Source organism: Aptenodytes patagonicus, chromosome 18 (assembly GCF_965638725.1).
Source record: "Aptenodytes patagonicus chromosome 18, bAptPat1.pri.cur, whole genome shotgun sequence".
Taxonomy (NCBI): domain Eukaryota; kingdom Metazoa; phylum Chordata; class Aves; order Sphenisciformes; family Spheniscidae; genus Aptenodytes; species Aptenodytes patagonicus.
Window position 1 is genome coordinate 1,968,956 of NC_134966.1, and position 20,684 is coordinate 1,989,639.

The 20,684-nt window shown below is 43.1% G+C and overlaps 1 protein-coding gene across 5 annotated transcripts in view; it reads left to right on the forward strand.

The window, feature by feature from the left end:
• The first annotated feature begins 35 nt into the window (after positions 1-35).
• The window catches only part of FKBP15 (FKBP prolyl isomerase family member 15), a 28,161-nt gene continuing 7,512 nt past the window's right edge, over positions 36-20,684 (forward strand). The window contains exons 1-21 of one of the 5 annotated variants that reach the window (XM_076355109.1): positions 36-156; positions 1,698-1,807; positions 2,123-2,213; positions 2,845-2,914; positions 4,225-4,299; positions 5,412-5,510; positions 5,989-6,138; positions 7,143-7,211; positions 8,603-8,746; positions 9,235-9,380; positions 9,863-9,911; positions 10,524-10,643; positions 10,904-11,003; positions 11,758-11,861; positions 13,297-13,390; positions 14,662-14,771; positions 15,205-15,315; positions 15,995-16,089; positions 16,778-16,880; positions 18,732-18,764; positions 20,409-20,580. In XM_076355109.1, coding sequence (XP_076211224.1) covers positions 107-156; positions 1,698-1,807; positions 2,123-2,213; positions 2,845-2,914; positions 4,225-4,299; positions 5,412-5,510; positions 5,989-6,138; positions 7,143-7,211; positions 8,603-8,746; positions 9,235-9,380; positions 9,863-9,911; positions 10,524-10,643; positions 10,904-11,003; positions 11,758-11,861; positions 13,297-13,390; positions 14,662-14,771; positions 15,205-15,315; positions 15,995-16,089; positions 16,778-16,880; positions 18,732-18,764; positions 20,409-20,580 — 2,095 coding nt within the window. In that variant the 5' untranslated portion in view covers positions 36-106. The remainder of the gene's footprint in view (positions 157-1,697; positions 1,808-2,122; positions 2,214-2,844; positions 2,915-4,224; positions 4,300-5,411; positions 5,511-5,988; positions 6,139-7,142; positions 7,212-8,602; positions 8,747-9,234; positions 9,381-9,862; positions 9,912-10,523; positions 10,644-10,903; positions 11,004-11,757; positions 11,862-13,296; positions 13,391-14,661; positions 14,772-15,204; positions 15,316-15,994; positions 16,090-16,777; positions 16,881-18,731; positions 18,765-20,408; positions 20,581-20,684) is intronic. The other 4 variants (XM_076355111.1, XM_076355110.1, XM_076355112.1 and 1 more) reach the window with 4 other exon arrangements.

Consider the following 20,684-nt stretch of genomic DNA (forward strand, 5'->3'; position numbering starts at 1 on the left):
TTCCTCCTTCCCCCGCCCCGGTCCCGTCCCGCCGCGGCCGGAAAGCGCTCCGCTGCCGCGCAACGCGTTTACGACATCGGGGAACGGTGGCGGCGGGTCCGCGACCATGTTCGGGGCGGAGGAGGACGACGCGGACTTCCTGTCGCCTGCCAGCGGGTGAGCGGCCGGCGGGGAGCAGCCGGGCCACCCTTCCCTTCCCCGCCGCCGTGAGGGGGCGGCGGCGCCGGTGAACCACCTTTGCGGCTGAGGGTCGGGCCCCGCGCGGGCGGCGCTGCCGTCTCCTGCGCAGCCCGGGGCTGGGCCTCGCTCCCGCCCGGCCCGGTGAGCGACGGGCCGGCCCACGGCCTGTGAGGCCCTGCGGAGCCCTCCCCGCTGCCGGCCGGGCCGCTCCGCCGGCCCCTCTCCGGTCGGCGAACGCCACCCGGCGGGGTCGGACCCGAGGCGGGGAGCCGCCCTCCCGTGACTGGATTTAGCGCCGGGTCCGTGCCCCCCTCACCTGTCCCGCTCTGTGGGGGCGGAGGGGGAGCCCGGTGTCCCCCCCGGGAGGAGGCTGGTTGCCGGAGCGGGCTCGCTGCGAGCCCCTCGGTGTGCCCGGCGGGGGGGGAGGCAGCCTGGGGACGGGGTGGGGGGGCTCCGGGGCCTGAATCTGCCTGCCTGGAGACCCCGGCAGGGTTTCCTTCGTGAGCCCTTCCAGAAGGAGAAGGAGCGACTGCTCGGGGCTTGCTGCTTGTAACGGAGGGGACGGGTGAAAGAAATCCCAGGTTTTCACTTAAATAAAGGTGTAAGCGGGAGGTCCTGAAAATGCCACGTTGGAGGATTTTTAAACAGGGGTGGCTACTTCAAGCGCGTTCAGCAGTTTTCAGCTTTTGTTGGTATCGTTTTAATGTGTAGCACGTTCAGTTTTCGTGACGCTAAATAACTTGGTGCCACTCGAAGATCCCTTGTAATTCCTCGGCAGTTGTTATTTCAGCTGTGCTAACTCCCCACCCCCTTCGAGGATCTTCTGTTTAACAAGTCTTGTAAACTAACCCTCTCTCGTTCTAGTAAACGGTTATTTTTTTTAAAGCATCTCATGTAAAATGCTGCAGGTCCACTGGCAGCGGTGGTGTCCTTTGTGGATTCTGCTTCGTAGTTTGAATTATTCACTTGTCCCGTGATACCAGGAGTAGGTGAGCCTAAAGGGGCTTAAAGCAGTAAAACTGCCAACGACATGTCTTGTAGGAATAACCTGCTTGCCTGCAGCATTAAACCTTCAGCCCTTTGACGGAAGAGCGTCTGCCATTGTAAGACTTAATGGAAGAATAGTTTCCTGGACATTTTGAGAAGAAAAATTCTAGTGCTGAATGGTGGCCTCTCGGTTTCCACGTAGTTTTTTCAGCAACTATTTCGTATGAGGGCAGTCCTAGTCATTGCTTTAAAGTAACTCCTTTTTTGGTGTAGCTGCAGTCCTTGTTTGTTCCTTACAGTAGCTTTTGAGGAAATGAAACACAGTTGTACTGCTTACCCCAACCTCTCCATCTAAAAGTTCTGCTTATTCAAAATTAAATGCCTAATGAGTATAGAACTACTTAACATGCATTCCTTTGTCTTTAAAGTGATGGTAAACACTTTATATTTTATATAACTTATGATTAATGGTGTTCCTTGTCTATAAAGCCCGTGTTAAATAAGGTGAATTAATTAGTTTCTCTTTCTAGCGCTAGGTTGGCCTCTCTCTTTGGTCTGGATCAAACAGTCTCAAGCCACGGAAATGAATTCTTCCAGTACACTGCACCAAAGCAGCCTAAGAAGGGTCAAACAGCAGCTGGCAAGTAACTGGGCTTGAGCGTGGGGAAAAAACTTAGCAGCATGTGTCTTGCTGGGAGAATGAGGGCCTTTGTGAAGAACAGCAGGGCAAAGAATTCACTTAGCTTTTCTTTAATGATACTCTCTTCCTTTAGTACCCTTTCTGCACCTGGTTACTCTAGTGGCCTTTGGTGACTTTGGAATATCACTCTGTTTCTTTGCTCTCTTCTGGAGTTATTTTTTCCTTGGGGGAAGGAATGTGTCGTGGCATTGTCACCGGCCAGCGAATGTGGCAGTTCTGTATCACTGACGGGTGTTCCTGCTTTTTATTCTTCAGCAGGTCAGGCAGCCCAGAAGGCTCCTGTGGCCCCAGCAGCTTCAGGAGCACCGTCAGTGTTCGTGGCCACTGCGGTTCATGCTTATCGATAGTAAGTGCAGCAGTGGTTTCCTGCATGACCTTTTAGAGTCTGTGTTTCTGAGAGGTTAAGGGAAGATATTTTTGGATGAGTGGGAAGAGACCATTGCTTATAGAGATGTGTCTGCATGGTAGAAATGCTACAAGTCGATGCAAGCTTCTGCTCAAAAAGAGTTTTGGTTATTGTGCTGCAGCTCGGGGTTACGCAGTTGTCAAATAAATAGCAAGTTCTGGATTTGGCTGTTACAGGGAACTGCATCCTGGGCTGCTGGCCGGACATTTGCGCTGTTTCCAGGCAGTTCTGTCAGATGCTTATGTCTCATACATTCCCTCGTGGAGAACTGAGGTGTGAGCATAGAGTGACAGCAGTAAAAGTCTCTGTCCATTTGACACTGCCATCATGTAAAAACTCATTTGCCCTGGATCTGTGAAAAGAGCAGTGTTCAACTCAAACTCTATAATGTATGGTCCTGTAATCTGTGGGCAAGCAAGAAAGTTGTAGTGTCTTTAAGCTGAGAAAGACTGCCTGACATTTTAGGCATGAGGAAAGGGACATGAACTGTAAAGAAGAAAAGCTCAGCAACAGTAGGGAGAAATCTGAGGCAGGGGCGGTTCTGCAGCTGAGTATCTCACTTGTCTTCCAGTACAAATGGGCGGTACTTGAAGCAAGGCAAGTATGGAGCCGCTGTAGTGGGGAACCATGCTACTAAAGAGGTGAGAAACACTTCGCTACTTTAACATTTTCATGCCGAGAGTGCGCTGGTATGAGGCAGTGTTTCTCTGAGCCCACCAGCATGTCTTTGCTTTTCGTGTTGGAGGTCTTAGTTCCACTGCTGCTTATCCCATACTGCCCTCCTGGGTTTTCTTATGGCTCAGCCATTTACCTTGCTGACATCTTTCTTTTCTGCAATCCGTGAGCTTGTACGATCTCTTACAACTTATTTTGCAGTGTCTCAGGCGCTGTACCTTTTCTAATGTTTGTGGAAGTGATTTTGATGTTTATTCAGAATCTGACATCTGTGCATGTGGAAATCAATATAAAGCAAAATTTTGTCTGGAAGTACAGAGATGCTTTGCTTAAGTTTTGTTAGTTTGGTATCAAAAATATCTCTTCTTCCCAATCCTTCCTTCCCAAGTACTCATCTAAGAATGCAGCACTGGGATGCCCAGTAAATTGGTGTGTTTAAAAGATACTTTGAATACTCTGATCTGTCCTTGATGTTGGTATTTATGGTGTTTCCCATCCCCCAATTCATGTTGTCTCACTAAGTTGCTTCTGCTTTGGCAAGAACAAAAAAAAAAAAGTATTTTAGTCAGCTGATTCCTGAGTCGCTGATCTGAGAAGTGTTGAGGTGTGGCATTTGTGGGGGAGCTGGGAAGGACAGGGCTAGCAGAAGGAAGCTAACTCAGCCTTTCTCAGGCTGCCTTTGTAATACTGCAGCCTGCCCAGCTGGGAACAGTTAGCGGATTACTCCAGTTGGCTACCTAGCTGTGTGGAGTGAAGAAGCCATTGCTACAGGTGCATAAAGGAAAGCACTTTTCCTTACTAGATCATGTCTAGTAGAGCCAAATAGGTCAATATAATGTTATGTCTGCATTGTTTAGTACTTGGAAAGCTCCCTCCAACTTATTATTACTCAATCTTTTACGTTGTTTTGTGCCTGTATACCATGTATTACGAGTTTTATGTATTGAAGGGTTAGTGCACCATCTTTTTACACAGTAAGGGCAAAAAATGCGGGATTAGTTAAAGCATCTTGCTTATTGCAAAATAATTAGTTTGAATTGCTCGATTCCTGTAGCTAAATAAAGCTTGCCTATTTTTAAGGGTTTTTAATAGGTTACAAAATTGTGTTAAATACAGTGTTAAGTATTTTTGCTGTGAAAAATACTGCTGCATGGTGTATTTGGCAATAAGTTCTGCAGCCTTAGGTTGAGAATTTGACAAAGCACGTTACAATTGAAGATGTTTTGAGTTTCTGCTGTTTGTTCTTCTTCCCTGCCCAATTCCTTGTGGAATCCAGTACAGGATCCTCCTTTACATCAGTCAGCAGCAACAGATCGCAACTGCAAGGATCCATCCAGGCTTCATACTCACGGTAAGACTCTGGATGAGAAAGCTTCCAGTGATCTGTATTGTTCACAGCAAACAGGAGTTGACTCTGAAATGCTTTCTTAAGTCTTAAATTATAGTCTTTGAGATCAAACATCTGACTGACATAGCGAGAGGTGTCACAGTGACTGGGAGTGCTGTTCTGCTCCTCCTCCTAATGTGTATTGCACAAGAGACTGTTACGTCTGCCTTTTGCAGAGCACTTCATCGGCAGATTTCATAATGCACGTTCGTACACTGTAGGAGGTATGTTATTACCTCTAGATCACAGAGGAGATGTTTTGAGTTTTGCAGTCCTACAATGGACAGAAACAGAACAAAATTCCTCTTGCTATTAATTTGTAGTTAAGTGACTGAGAGAATTCAACTGAGCAAGCAGAAGGAAATGATAGCAAGGAAATGTTTTCTCTCAGAAATTTGACACTCAGCATTTTCCTGCTATGAACAATTTGGAGCATTTCAAGTCCTAAAATGGGATCTCTTAGGAAGTTCTGTTTTCTGCCAGTTTTACAGAAAATTGATGTGTTGATTTGCTGCTCTTAGCTTGTCATCAGGTGACATAAAATTTCTTGATTTGATAGATAGAAATTCTACTCTGAAATAGAATTTCAGTCCAAATTTCTGACCAGGATGCTAGTTTAGTTTTATAAGCGCATTTTGGAAGATTAGTGGGTTATGTACTCAGCTAGTGGTACATAGTGGTACATGGATTTTTAGAAGTGAGGAAAGAGTGACTCCTCCAATTGATTCTGGAAGTCTAAATATAATCAATACTTACAAAAAGGAAATTACTTACACTTAAAAATCTCAGTATATATTATAAAACCTAGCTTCAAAGAAGCTTGTAAAAGCTTTCATCTTGTGAAAGCTGCAGCATCTATGAAGAACTTAATATTTGCTCAAGTATTTGAATTACAATCATTTTTCCACAACAATGAGCACATAAATAAAAGCTAATTTGTGTGTTCTGAACTTGGGTAGTAATACAGCAGGATTCTTCCTCTTACTTCAAGCTTCTTTTAGATGTGGATTTTTTTTTTTATTTTAGTTGAATGCATCTTTTCACATGTAACATAGGACTGATTTCCTTTCCCACAGGTTCAACCCAACAATTACAGTGCTTTCTATGATGATGAGAGACAAAACTGGTCCATCATGTTTGAGTCAGAAAAGGCAGCAATGGATTTCAGTAAACAGGTAACTACTTACTCTGTGCAAGGTATGACTTGCTGGCCTGTTTAGAACAATAGACAAATCGAGATGTATCTCTTGAGAGGACCTTATTGCTGAAAGGTTCTAAGTCAGAGTTGTTCTTTTTCATTGAAGTTTAGCTTTGAGTATCTGCATGACTGTGATGAGGCAGATCTGCAATGAGCCTGGCTGAGTTTTGTTCATTAGATACAGGCCTCTGAGGCAGGGAGCCTGTTACTTCTGATGGGATTTCTAATGGAGATTCTCAAGTACTGTAAGACCAACGGTTCTGCAGAGCAGAGGGTATTGACTTACATAGCTCAGCAAAATTCAGCACAAGGAAACATGGAACAACTCTTAAGTTGCATCTATAACCCGGGCTTGCTCAGTACAGTAAGAAATGGATCAGATCTGTAATGAGTCACGGTGGAAGTTGCCACTCTGTTTTAATGGCCGGAGACATTGATAGGCTTTCCTTCTGCAGGTATGCATTGCCAAATGCAACAGCTCCCCAGTGCTCGATTCAGTCCTCTACCAGGATCTCCTTCTCGGAGAAGGGCAGGGAGTAGAAGCAGGAGACTCTCTGGAGATTGCTTATACGGGTTGGCTGTTCCAGAACAACGGGCTTGGACAGGTAAAGACACTTCTGCTACCTCCTAATACTGAGTGTGATAGTCCCTGGAAGGAACCTGCCACGTTTAGCATAGTATTGGTGCTGATGTTAAAGGTATTTTTTTCAGTCACTTATGGCACCATAAGTGAGGTCATATGTGTTACCTGTAGAATAATAAGGGATTCCATTACTCTTCAGGAGGAGGTGATTGAGGTGTTTTTAACTTTCATAGGCACTCTCACACATTAATATTAATAAAAATGGTGAGAAGGGACAACGAAGCTAGCTATGCTCCTTTGGCAGCAGCTTGAGGAAGTGATAAGAAGGGCCTTGTCTGACACAAAGCACATCTCCAAATGTTAACAGAATGAGATTGCTTTTACATCCTCTACAGCTGTGTCCAATCCAGTTTACTAATAAGCAAAAGAAATGCTTTGATGTTTCAAAGCACCACCTTTAAAACACTTCTGCTGGTTTTACTATTAGTGAAATTCACAGCAAAGGGTTTTGCATTTGCATCCATTTGCAGTTGAACCTTTTTTGCTATAAAAAAGGGCTTTCTGTTTTTCATCTTTAGGGGATTTTTTGTTTTTCTTGGTCTGCCTGGCACGCTTCTCTCTATGTACCAATGGTACATAGGCAGAGCTTACTTCTAATCTCCTGAAACAGTTGTTCAGCTGCATATGTCTTGGTTTAATGTACGAAATTTCTAGACAGTTGTTTGCTGCTTGATAGAAGCCTGTTGTGTAGTGGTTTACTTGGCCCAATCCTGTCCTGAACATCAAGCTCAAAGCAGTTTTAAAGTCTGAGTCTCCAGCTATTAGTCACTTTAAGAAATTGTACTGTGCAATGGACTATAAGCTCTAGCCATGCTCTGTCTTGCATCTGTTGAGAATTAATTTTGGAAGTAGCAGAATGGGAAATAGCACATAAGGGATTGTAAGAGTTTATGGAATGTGTAAAGTAGCGTTCAGAATCTTGAAGCAGTTGGGCAATCCGTGTATTGTGTTTTTGTTCAACTCTAGGTGTTTGACTCAAATGTTAACAAAGACAAGCTGTTGCGGCTAAAGCTGGGATCTGGGAAGGTCATCAAGGTAGAACTTCTGGCACTTTCATTGTAATAATTGAAGTCTCAGAGCTTTGAATTACTGAAGATCTTCAGGATTCATATATGCTATTTCTGTTACATGTTTCATTTGATAGAAAACACTCTGTAACAGTGACTCACTCAAACTTTATTTTCTTCTTAACTTGCACAGTATAGCCAAGTCTCCTTCTCAATGGCAGTGTTAGAAAGAAGTTGTCCTATTTGGTAAAAAGGAAGCGTCCTGTTTTCAAGAGCTGGGGTTTTTGGTGTTTTTGTCTTTGTTTTTCTGGAAGTCACTTAATCCATTACCTTGTTCTCAGGGAACCCTATCTCTAAAGAAATCTTCTCTAAAGGAAGATTTCAATTTGAGAAGAGTTTCACATTCCTCCCCCCTCATTGTGCCTCAGAAGCAGAGCATCAGATAGCTCTAATACAACACCTGGGAGAAGGGCATGGGAGGGTGAAGACAACTGACAAGTTTTAGGATGGTCTAGTAAAAGATACTACCTAGAGTGGTTTTACCCTCTAAGTCAAATCGTGAGGGTTTTGACTGTAATAATCTTTCAGTCTGGGTGGTGTGGTACTCCCTTACGTTATTCTGTAAAATCAGGTTGTGAATCGGAGATGCTTTTGTTCAGGTCACTTCCATTACCTGAGTAATTCATATATGACCTGTTACAAGTTGTCCTTTGCTGAAGATGCGCTATTTTTCTACTTCATTTTTTTTAACGTGTATCTTCTTATTCATGTTGCCTGGGTGTAGTAGTCATCCTGTTAAATACTGGCATCCACTTGACAGTTTGCATTGCTCTGATTTCTAAATATCCTTCACTACAACTGTTTTCTGTGGGTGTTTTGTAAATCTAACCACAGCAGTTCAGAAGTGATCTCGCAGTGCTGTGGAGTCCTGTTCTTTCCCAGAATGCTGGGAAATGCTGTCTGCCCTGCAAGCCACCTGCAACTGCAGAACTTGTGCACACAGCACAGCGTGCAGTTCTTTTCTCCAGGATATCAGTGTCATCTGTGACAGCTGCTTAAGTTACGATATCTAAAACTTGAACCAGGTATCTGTAACCGTACAGAGACCTTGGAAGCCTCCATCCTTCATGCTAGAGATTGCTGTATCTGTTTGATTTCATTATGAAGATGTCGGGAGCTGCATCTTTATTCTTAAGTTAATGTTGCAATTTATAATTGGCCATTATGGCTTGTTGTAAGACAAAGGTTTAGTACTGCAGGCTGAAAATGAATAGGATTTTACAAGAATCTCTCTATATGTGTTCTGGAATCTTCTATAACTGGTGCCTGAAGCATCTTAATCAGTGTAACTAAAAGAAACTGTAATGTCACTGATCAAACTGTTCGCTTTCTCTTTTGTTGTGTGTCTGAAAACCAAAGGGCTGGGAAGAAGGAATGATGGGGATGAAGAAAGGAGGACGAAGATATCTCATTATTCCTCCGGCATGGGCCTACGGGGCTCAGGGAGTGGCTGGCCGTGTCCCTCCAGACTCTACTTTAGTTTTTGAGGTGGAAGTTAGGCGGGTGAGTGTCTCCTGCCAAGCGTTTATTTTACATCTGCTTTGTGGCTGTTGGGTGGCAGCATCTGTCTGCAAGGTGAAAACCTGCTGTTGGCATGAGAACTACAGCTCAGAAACTCTTATAAACCAAATACCTCAGGAAGATACATATCTTTAATTAAAAAACCTGAACAAATAAACAAAAAAACCCCACAAAACCCTAAACCCAGAAAATCCCTCTAGGCTGTTTACTAAGACATGTCTGTTCTAACTGTTTTGGGATCTTTTCATTGTCTTATTTGTGAGTCGCTTGGGAAAGCAAAATACTCAGTGAGGAATGACAGGATCTAAAGACTCAGCTGCCCCAGTTCTGAATCAGTTGTACACTTGTATTTGAAGTGCATGAGCTTGACAAAGGAGTGGTCATCAAAAGTAAACAAGTTGCTGAAAAATTTTTTGGGAACCCAGAAAAACATCTTTACGTGCTACATGTAATGTTACATGCTTTTTAAGGTGAAGTTGGTAAAGGAATGCTCTGGTTCGGATGGACATAGTGTTAGTTCAAGGGATTCTCCTGCACCTTCTCCGGTACCCAATTCAGATGGCTTCTCCGCAGACACTGGTTTATTGCCTCCATCTACGATACCTCCAAAACCTGGGTAAGAAGCAGCACAGTTAAAACAACATGCTGTATTAAAAGATGGCAATGCTTATAAACATCTGGCACAATGCTGCATTAGCACATCATTTGGCAAATGTGGGTCCTCTGCGTGCCAACTTAGTGCCATCAGTGTGGCAGAGGAATGCTTGTTTACAAGACTTGCAGGAAATTTTCTGCTTGAATGCTGACTTTCAGATTTAAAGAAATTGAAATGGGCACAGATGAAAGAAGTTGTTCCTCTACAGCATTACTGAGATCTGGCGTGATTAAGCTGTATGGGTGCTGCTACAACAGCTTTCTCATCTCAGGTGGCAGGATAGTCCTAAGTTGGTCTTGGGTAATGGCTGATTTGTTTAATTGCAAATTTTACATTGTCATTTGTTGCTTAAATTAACTAAATGGACCAGTCATACTTTTTAGGGAGTTCAATTTCATCTTTGTTAATCTCCAATATCAACATACAGCTGTTTGGCTTTTCAGGGAGCCAGCTGTTCGGGCCAAGTCAAACTCCATCAGTGAACAGCTAGCAGTAAGTGTTGTTGTTTTTTCCTAACTAATTCGAAGCCTTGAGTAGGGAAGCTTGGTTGGTTTCACCTCTGCATTCAGTGTTGCTGAAGATAAAGTGAACATCATACGAGCAAGACACTCTCAAATGTTCACCTTACTAACAGCAGATTAGGGCCTTGACCATGTTGATGGTCAAGGTCACAAGGCTAGCTGTCTTCTCGGATAATGAACAAATTTAAAATGGATAACAGTGATTGGGACATTCAGTATGAGTTATATAGCTACATGAGAAGACTTCTTGTGTGTGCCTCAGGATAGAAAAAGCTGCTAAGCAGCTTCCTTAATTCACACATTTTCTTCTTGTTGCTGTGTTTTGTGCAGGGATAGATGTTCTATGTAATGGCAGCAGTGTCATCCCAGAAGGAGGGTATATAAAGCAAGCCAGATTAACAAATCCACAGTGTTATCTTGTGTGCTTGAAAATTAGTTTTTCACATAGTCGTTGAAAAATTGAAAGAACCACAATTATTAAGTCAGTGACTTAGAAGAGTCTAATCCTGATAGATATCTCTGTAATGCCTGAAAAGCCTGGGCTGAGAGACAAAGGAAGAGTAACTGCAAACATTTCTTTTAGAATCCAGATGTGGCAAAGGCAAAGCTAATTTCTCGGATGGCTAAAATGGGACAACCCATGCTGCCTTTCCTTGCCGGGACAGCAGGTAGTCAGCTTGACTCCAGTGACTCGGAAATAGAGGTACATCACCAAGCACATTAAGTGTGACTTTTTTTTGCTTTTTCTACAGTGTGAATTCCTTAAAGTGGAGTCCATAGCAATAGCTCTCCCTTTGTACAGGGGAAGCTTACTCTGTTTCTGTGGCAAAAGGGTTTAACAATTCCACTGTTCCTATCTAGTTCAATTGGGTTAACTGGATAACACCTAGTCTCAAGTGATCTTGGGTTCAAACTGTTCGCTCATTCTTTAGCATTCGTTGTAATATGCAGAAATTTTTTTAGGATCCAAATACACTGAGAGGGACAGCGCAACCAGTGGCTTCCTCTTCCACGAGACAATCACAGCCAGCTCATGCAGTACTGCCCACAGTGTCAACACAAGGTAATATGCTGGTAAGCCTGGGATTGGCACAGAGAAATTTCACTTCTTCGCAGGCTTCAAGTACAAGGGCTGTACAAATAGAGGATTCCTGTCAGGAACTGAAATAGGAACTGGTAGATAGCTTCTAATAACGCTTGCTGATCCAAGGGTAGACTAATTCATAAAGCACGAGACTGAAGTCCTTGGAGTATGTCTTCATTGTGATCTTGTGCACACATTACTGCTTGAGGAAGAGCAGCCACAGCGCATGAGCTGCTCTGTCATCATGTGTGCTGGGGTGGCACTGAGATTTCTAGGACAGGTGATTTATAAATGGAACTGTTACAAATCCTTTCCCAGCGAACAGAAATTTTTTTGTTTGAAAATGATGGAAATAATAGCAACGGGCATCAGAGGGCTGGCAGCTCTGGCGTGGGCTTTACCATGTCTTCCCATGATGGAATAGTAATAGCTGCTGGTCATCTGAGCAGTCTTTAGAGTTAGTCTGAGTAACATCTTGTGTCAGTAAACTTCAGAGCCACCTTTGTTTGAATGAAAAGAGGTTGTCTAAATGTAGCTAGAAGTGAAACTTCTGTGAGAGATGACTCTTCTCTTGACCTTTTATCATTTGACTGGATTTAACTTTCACAAGGTTGCAGACAGGCTTGTGTTAAATTTTTGTCTATTTAGTGACTTTTTTGACTGTTTCACACTGAGTGAGTTAAATTATTTCTAGCTACTTTATGGCATGCTGAATTTCTTTCTTCCCTTTCAGTACCTCAAGCATCTGGTTCTACACCCCCGGTATCTTCTGCTGCTTTAATACCTGCAACGATCCAGCCCCATTCAGCTGTGCCTGGAGGAGCACAGGGTTTTCAGGTACCAAAATGAAATCAAGGAGAATATTGGCACTTCTGTCCTTTCTAATAAGTCTTACTGTCTTCTCCATTGCTGGAAGCAAGGACTCTATAGCAGTGTGTAAGGATAAGAATCCCAGACTGCTTCTTGTGACTCTGCTTTGGCATTGTCGGGTTTCCATCACATGCTGCTTAGAATTTAATCAAAAAGGGCTAACTTTAAGAAGCCATCAGCAGGCAGAAAGTTGAACTAAGAATTAACCAGACTTTGTTTAATATCCGCTTTTGTAGCAGATAAAATAAAAACTTCCAAGTACTTGTAGAGCAGGTGAAAACAAAAGCATTTTAGTTGAAAATTTTCTTGGTCATGGTCTGGTTTTCTGTGAGAGCTCATTTGCACACTTAATGTGTTTATGGGTCATGGGTTTTCATCCAGCAAAAGAATAATCCTTTTAAAAGGCTTGTGGTGCCGCTGCTGTAAAGTGATGCAATCTGCTTGCTAACAAGGAAACTTTGGGGGCTTAACGCACAATGTATTTGCCACATCAGGTAGTGAAGACTTAGTACAAAGCTGTCGTACAAACAATTCTATGAAGTCTAAACCCAAGCTTATTACCATATGGTTTCTGTAGTGATTTTCACTTAACCTATTTTCTGGAGGGTTTGGGAATCAACAAGTGGCCTATGCTGCATAGAAGCACTGTTTATTTTTAAAAGGTCCAGGCAGAGGAAGAAAATATTTGATAATGAATACAAACACGGGGGCGGGGACAAAAAAACCCCACACCAAAACCACTGGTGCTTTTCTGTTTGATGACATAGAAACTAGTCATTAAAGTGAAGTTTTAATCTGATAGTGATTTGGATGTATTGTTTTGAAAGTTTGACCCTGATGTCCTGAATTCTTGTAGAAACTTGGCCCAAGTTGCACTGTAATTTTTTTTTTCCTTGCCTGAGGGAGTAAGTTGATATGAGTGAAGTACTCCTAGCATTTAATGCATTCTTCAGTCTGTTTAGCTGCTTCTGATGAGCACTGAGCTGTAAAGTTGCAGTCAAGTTGTGTTGCACTGTTTGAACCTTTCCTAGGAATAGCCTTGTGTTCAAGTTAGCATAGGTTCAGATGACTGCACATCTAGTAAGCTGCAGTGAGCTGTTTACACGCTGATCTTTGCCTCTCAAAATGTAGGGTAACATGCTCTTGCTTAAACTTCAGTGAAGAAGGTAACTTACTAAGCTGTGGTAACTTGAGCATGTATCTAAGCCTTGAAAGAAGAGTGGCTTTGGTTTTTTTCCCTTTACTATGTCTGCTGTGTAATTTGACTTCCTGCTCCCTAATTCTGTTTTTTTTCTTTCCAAATATCATCATTGCTCTGGGGCTTAAAAAACATGAAAACCACTTAAGTGTGAGGGGGGGAAATATCAAAACATATTCTAATCTATTGAACTTGTTCTACAAGGCATATCCAGGAATGGCATTTGCTTACACCCAAACTGCTGCATCTGCTTCTCAACTCCAGCCTGTAGGACAGATGTATCCCACACCTTACCAAGGTACGTTTAAAAGAAGTACGTGCTTTTCAGAAGGCTGCAATACCTAAATGATGATTTAGGTAGCAGTGGTAGCATACGGACAGGATGAATCATAGAATCATAGAATCATTGAGGTTGGAAAAGACCTCTAAGATCGAGTCCAACTGTCGACCCAACACCACCATGTCCACTAAACCATGTCCCTCAGTGCCTCATCTACTCGTCTTTTAAATACCTCCAGGGATGGGGACTCCACCACTTCCCTGGGCAGCCTGTTCCAATGTTTAACCGCTCTTGCAGTAAAGAAATTTTTCCTTACATCCAATCTAAACCTCCCCTGGTGCAACTTGAGGCCATTTCCTTTCGTCCTATCGCTTGTTACTTGGGAGAAGAGACCGACCCCACCTCGCTACAACCTCCTTTCAGGTGGTTGTAGAGAGCGATGAGGTCTCCCCTCAGCCTCCTTTTCTCCAGGCTAAACAACCCCAGTTCCCTCAGCCGCTCCTCATCAGACTTGTTCTCCAGACCCCTCACCAGCCTCGTTGCCCTTCTCTGGATGAATATGTATGTGTAATGCTGTGCTGTTTCACAAATTCTTATTTTTGATACCAAATAGGGGCAAACATTTCCCAATAAAGATCCATCTTTTTCTTACCCTAAGGAACTGTGTGCAGTGTGAAAGGGGAGGGAATTTCTAGGTGTATTCCCAAGGCTGTGTATTACTAAAGGTATTTTATAGCTGGTGCTTCCAGTTATAAATAGAACTGTAATAGTAAACACCTATCCTACCAGCCAGGGAAAGAATTTAAGTGTACATATGGGGGCCTTTACCAAGTGGGAGGACGTAGCCCAGAAAAAAGGTGCAACCTAAGAAGGACCGAAGGCATTTAAAGAACCATTTAGGTAATCTCTGTTGGTGAAGACTCGAGTATAGCTGAACCTTCCTTGGAGCACGATTTTCAGTTCCAAGTTGCAGAAGCCAACCTTCATTCCTGTTGTTTGATTGTACCTTTTTGTGTACTGTTCTAATGTGTTTGGGGGCAACAAACTCTTGTTGACCTAAGTGCTGTCATGTGGGTCAAGAATTTCCCATAGTCATGAACCTGCCTATTCATGTTATTTGGAAAATACCTACATTATTAGTTTTCCAGATACCATGTCACTTTTTTATTTCTGGGAAGAGAGTGGCTGTCCTGTCTGGCAGGCTTTGAACTGCTAAGCATTGCTTTTGATATGTCTGTATGCAGGCATTTTCCCCTTGTGACTATAGATCTCTCTCCTTTCCATTCAAGCACCCGGGGATGTTACTTCTTTTTTGATGACAGAAGCTCGGCAGCATAACACTGAAATCCGAATGGCCGTTAGCAAAGTAGTAGATAAAATGGACCACCTGGCTGCCAAGGTAATGTATGGCATAGACAGGCTTGTTAACAACGTTGCTGCTATTTGCTCTCCAAACGTGGTCTGAGGAGTTGGCTCTATTTAAATGCCTGCATTAAGTTTGTAAGTAATGTACTAACTTGAAAGTTTGTAAGTAATGTACTAACAGTGAAAATTCCAATATTATCAGACCTTGAAGTGGTAGCAATTCAGCTACTATGAAAAAGCTAAGACTAGGGTTGGGGGAAGGTGCTGTCTCCTACTGTCTTAAATATCATATGATGCATTGTGTTTGGAGAGATTCACTGCCCTTCAGGAGGTGTCACAGTTGATACAGTAGCGTGTACCCTACAGCTAATCAGATGGAACAGTGAAATGGATCTGTGCAGATGCCTGACTCTTACCTACACCCATAAATTCATTTCATCTGGCTTAAGAATGGCTTATCCCTGCAGGTAGAGGAGTTGAAGAAACAGAACACTGGTAACAGCTCACTACTGCCTGGTATCTCCTCTGTTACTATGGAAACCTCCATGATCATGAGCAATATCCAACGCATAATCCAGGTGAGCATGGCCAGCCTTATTTGACTACTTTCACAAGGAACTGGAGCCCCCTGTGTTATTCCTAATGAGGATAGCTGTACTGGCTTGGCCCAAATGTCCATCCACCCATGTGTTCAATTTTTGCATGGCCAAAACCAGCTGCCTAGGTAAGAGCATGAGATATAAAATGATTTCCACCCCTCTCCTCCCCAGAAAAGCTCTTCTCAACAGTTTGTGGTTTGGGTACTTTCCGAGCCAGAGTTGATACATTGGTATTTAATAGGCCTTGGCAAAAGGTTCATGTGAGAGAAATTCAGCCACCTCTTAAACTGTTACGGACTTAACCCACAGCATCCTGCAGAAGAGAGTTTCACAGCTGAAGTACCATGTTGCACGAACCACCTACTTCTGGTTTTCACTACTTAGTCTTATGCTTTGTAGTTTTTCTAGGCAGCAGCTGTACAGTCTTGGGTTTTGTTGGTGGAAAAAGTCAACCAGACACAATGTTCTCTAGAATGTGGTTTGGCAACCACTGTCCCATGCCAGGATTCCTGCTAAATGTAGCATGGCGCCTTCCTGTGATGTTACCGCAGAAGGTGATAAGTCTCACCACTGTACTGCATCTGTAGAAAACAAAGGTTTAGGTACTGCTGCAAGGAAGTCTGAGTAAGATGAATATTCATGCTGGGCTATGCTTTAGGAGAATGAGAGACTGAAGCAAGAGATATTTGAGAAGAGCAGTCGGATTGAGGAGCAGAATGAGAAGATCAGCGAGTTGATTGAGCGGAATCAGAGGTAAGGAGTGGGAGGGTACAGCGTCTCTGCGTCTGCAAAGACTTTCTGGCTTACGCTTGGTTAGGCATGACTAGGAGGGGTGTTCTTTAGGATAGAGACATGTTCTGATATTTTAAATTTTTTTTAAGGCATTAAGTGTGGGGTTTTCCCCCCTCTCTCTCTGCAGGGCATATCTCCAAAACTGTGGTTTACAGTAAATGTGAATGTGTAAAAGAGGAAAAAAAAAAACCTCATGCTGTCTTCTTTGAGCATGCTTGCTCTGCTTCTGGGAGTTACTTTACTTTTGCTAGCTTTTTAGTAAGGTGGAAAAAACTGTAGGGGATGTGGTGTCCCAAGTTCCACTGTTGGGTGTGTGTTCCGTTCAGTTTAAGAAGGGGAATAACTTGTTTAAGGAAATGGCAAAGGTCAGTGGATATTAGGTTATCAAAACTCTTGACTGTGTGGTAGGAATGCTAGACTTGTTGCAAAGAAGTAAAGCACTTATCCAAACTGATATAATCTCTGCTGTGCCAGGCACACCCATTCCACCCCTTTGAGATCAGGCTGCTCTTAGTGCAGGACATCATGCAAAATTGCCTGGGACTTGTCATGAAGAGAACTGCTTTGAAATGCCACCTTTTCTATCTGAGCCTTTTGCTCCAAGTCATGTATGTACATAAATGCTCATGCAGTCTTACCCTGTTCACAGATACGTCGAACAAAGTAACTTGCTAATGGAGCAGAGGAACCATTCACTGCAAACAACAAATGAAAACACACAGGCAAGAGTGTTGCATGCAGAACAGGAGAAGGTAATGGTGACAATGAGTAGAGCCATAGATCTCCGTCTGCAGCCGGGAAAGGGGCTTCTTGTCGCACTAAAACATGCTGAAGCCTTGTTAGTCAAGGCTTAAGTCAGTCCTCTTACAAGACAACTGCAGTTCTGAACCTACGTTTTGAAAGCTGTTTTGAGAAACAATTTGAATATTTTCATGGCTTTCATAACGAAAGCAGCACAGAGGATATAGACGTAGATCTTTATGCTGTCACAGCTTGAATATTCTTATCTTGCAGGAAAGTGTCTGATTTATTGTTAACTTTGTAGGTATATGGCCAACATGTTGAGGAATTGTGTATCACAGGGCTTTGTCGAGTTGAAAATGTACTTCGTTTATCTAGTTGCACTGACAGTTTCAGAAGTTTTTTTATTCCTTCTATTTAACTGACATAGAGTGAATGTGGCTATAAGAAAAATTATTTTCCACTAGAGTTTCTTCATTGCACTTTTTTACACTTTTTTAATACTAATCAAAAGCTGGTTGTTTCTACCAATAATGTATTGTGCTTTTGTGAAAGGGGCTATTGGGAAATAGCTTTCAAACCAGTTAAATGCACTTATGCGTGGCTGCATATCCTGTAATGTCCACTCATGACAGCCTAGCCCGGGTAGACTAGCTTTGCGGTCTGTAACTGCATGGTGTCTTCTATGCTTTCTCAAGCACTGGCTTCTTAAATTACACCAAGTTCAGTCTTGCACCGTGCTCCCCTGCTGAGTTGTGTATCTCTCCAATTCAAGTGTGAGATGATAAATGCTTGCTCTGCATGAGAACCATAACTCGGTGCACCTAAAAATGACAGAAACTTCAGCTTTCCAAAGTATGCTAGCAAGTATGCTAAAGGATAGAGCGATATATGGCTGGTAATTGTACGCTGGCGTGAGCAGACAATGAAGGAGAGCTGCATTTTTCCACTAAGAGCCCAGGTCGCGTACCCATAATATGTAGGGAGCGTGAGAGATTCTAACCAGGAATAAGTCAGATTGAAATAATAAATAAAATTCCTTTCTGTCAGTGAGCACAACATCCAGCTTGCGTGATAAGTAACTTGGGGAGGAAGCATCTTTTGGAAGTATAAGATACGATCTTCAGGAATCTTTTGGGCCTCATCTTCAATAGGACTCCACTTGATCCAGCAGTCACTGCCTAGGTGATAACGCTATTACATGAATAGACTTCAGGCTAAGACCAGACTGGAGAAGACTTCCCCTAGTTTTGTGAGAGTATTGACTGTAAATATGAAGGCTGGTATTCCTTCCTCCTCCTTTTATCTAACCTAGCTTGCTCTGTGACTGCAATTGCTGAGATCACTATGGACAGACAGAATCAGGGAAGAGAATTTTAAGCTATTTTATCTATTCTTTACCTAAAAATAGGGACTCACCATTTATTTTGTGATACAGGCCAGGCATCCGTACCCAGGATCACTGAGAAGAGGTATTAGTAGCTTGCTGCTTTTGGGTTACAATCTTTGACCCTGGCAGAGCACATCACAGCTTTAGATGAAGGCTTTGTGTACCGTAACGATAAGTAATACCCCACAGTCCCCAGTGCAGTGAAACGGTAGCCACGTGTAGGACCGCTCCTACATCTGTGGTGTGTAATGTACCTGTAAGGATACCTTTAGCCTCTTTCTTTTTAAGCCAGGCTTCACTACCTTATTCTGTCTAAGCTTTTACAGTTCTTGGAATAATTTAAAAGGCTTCTCTGGCATGCCTTAGGCTCCTGTAATGAAGCATTTTGCTTTTCTGATGATGATTAATGCCTCTGCCTTTCAAATTGTGTTCATAACTCTTCCTGTTTCCTGTCACTGCTTTCTCTTCCTAGCACATGCTGCCAGTGGATCGGGGCTGGGACCAGGTGAGGCAGTGTGTCTGCTGACTGTGTAGGTGATAGATAATTGTGCCCTAGATAGTGCCAGCCCAGCTTCCTCTTGAACTAGCTAGAAGCTGATTGGCATTAAAAGAATTGCTTCAGATCTTGAATTAGCATGGATCTTCAACTTGGAAAAGGGCTTTATAACTGGCAGTGTAGCTGCTGGCCCCCTCTTTCTTGGGGAGCCCTTTCAAAGAACTTTGTCACATTGCTGCTCGTTTCACCTCCCCCATGGGAGAAACAGGACACAATCATATAATTGTCAGAGCAGATACAGATCACATAAGATTCTTGGTACCTGAAAGCTGGAGGCTGGAGCTGAGCTAGTATAGGTATGAAGCATTCACTGCAGAAACTTAAGTCTAGTAACAGTTGCTGGCATAGGATTTTCTTTTTTATTTTTCTTTATTTGCTATTAAAGACAAAGGCAAGTGTTAGAATAACCTTTAGATATGCCATGTGGTTTTGTTTTGTTTTTAGCATGCTAGGAGTTAGTACCTTGAACTGCAGTGAGACATTTATGGAAACATAAGAGGAAAGCAGATCTGGTTTTAGCCGGTCTCTACAGAAATGCTGCCTCCTCTGTAAAATTAATGGTGTAGCATCCCAGCCCTCAAGGTCAGCACATATTCATCCTCACCATAGTTGGAACAATTTTGCTCACAGCTCTTCTCTGTCAGAAAGTGGTGGTCCTAGTCTGAAGAGAAACACTTAAGTTCTCTTACGGGGATAAAGCAGAGAGAAACTCCAGTTTTCCTGAACTTATCAGTTACAAGAACGTGTGAACCTGTTGGGAATCTGAATGTAGGCATAGATATAGAAGCTGTTTAGGTATTCCCTGCAGCAAGTGAGGTTTTCTGACGGGTGTAGTTCTGTCTTTGCAGAGCACCCTCTGAATTTTGTGTCATGCAACAAGATCGGGAATGTGACTTTGTGTCTTTGTCTTGATGCCTTGAGCCTCTCCTAACGTATTGTTTACAAGTTGTCTAATGAGCTGTATTGGTACCTGGTTTTACATGAGTCACTGACTTTGAGCAATACTAAATCTAAAGAGGTCAACAAATTACTGTAAGAACTATGCTCCAAAATGACAGCCTTGCCCGCGCGGGCACCTCAAGGTGACTACGTGCTGTGAGCTCTGGAGGGAAGGTGCTCTTCTGGCTGGAACAAGCCTATGTTTTGTGTGGCTTTTCAGTGATTTGTAAGCTTATTGAAGATAATTAGATGTTGGAGCCCAGGCTTTTACTTGAATAGGTGTTGTCATAGCCTGAAAACTCTGAGCAGAGCCACCAGGCACTGGTACTAGTCTTAGAAACACATTTAAGCTTTTCAGGAAAACTCACTGAGTTGAACTAATGTGGTGACGAGGTTGTTGATGGCCTTCTGCAACTTTCTAGTCAGTCTGGACAGGTTACAGCCAAACGACTCACAGTAACATGGCAAAAAAGTTATCGTTAACCTCTTCAATTTGGAGATGTCTGTGAGGTGCTGGATCCCAGCACTTCCCCAATAAGGTCTCCAGTACCTTATCGTTTCTTCCTGTGAGAACAGTTCTGGCGCCTCCTCACATTCACATATCCTTTTTTTTTTTTTTCCCCTCCCTTTTCCCTGCTCCATTTTGTGATACAGGCCAAAGTTGCAGAGGAGTTAGCAGCTGCCACAGCACAGGTTTCCCAGCTGCAGCTGGAGCTGACTGCCCACCAGAAGAAGGAAATGGACCTGCGGAAACAGCTGTCTGCTGCCCTGCAAGAGGCAGAGCGACATGAGACGCAGCTCAACAAACTGCAAGCACAGTTAGCAGGTAAGACTTCTTGTGCCTGTTTCATGAGAGCTCCTTTATGTCATTCTTTTTCCTCTTTCATAAGTCGTAGGTTTTTCCTTTCTTCTGGGGTGTCTATTCCTGCT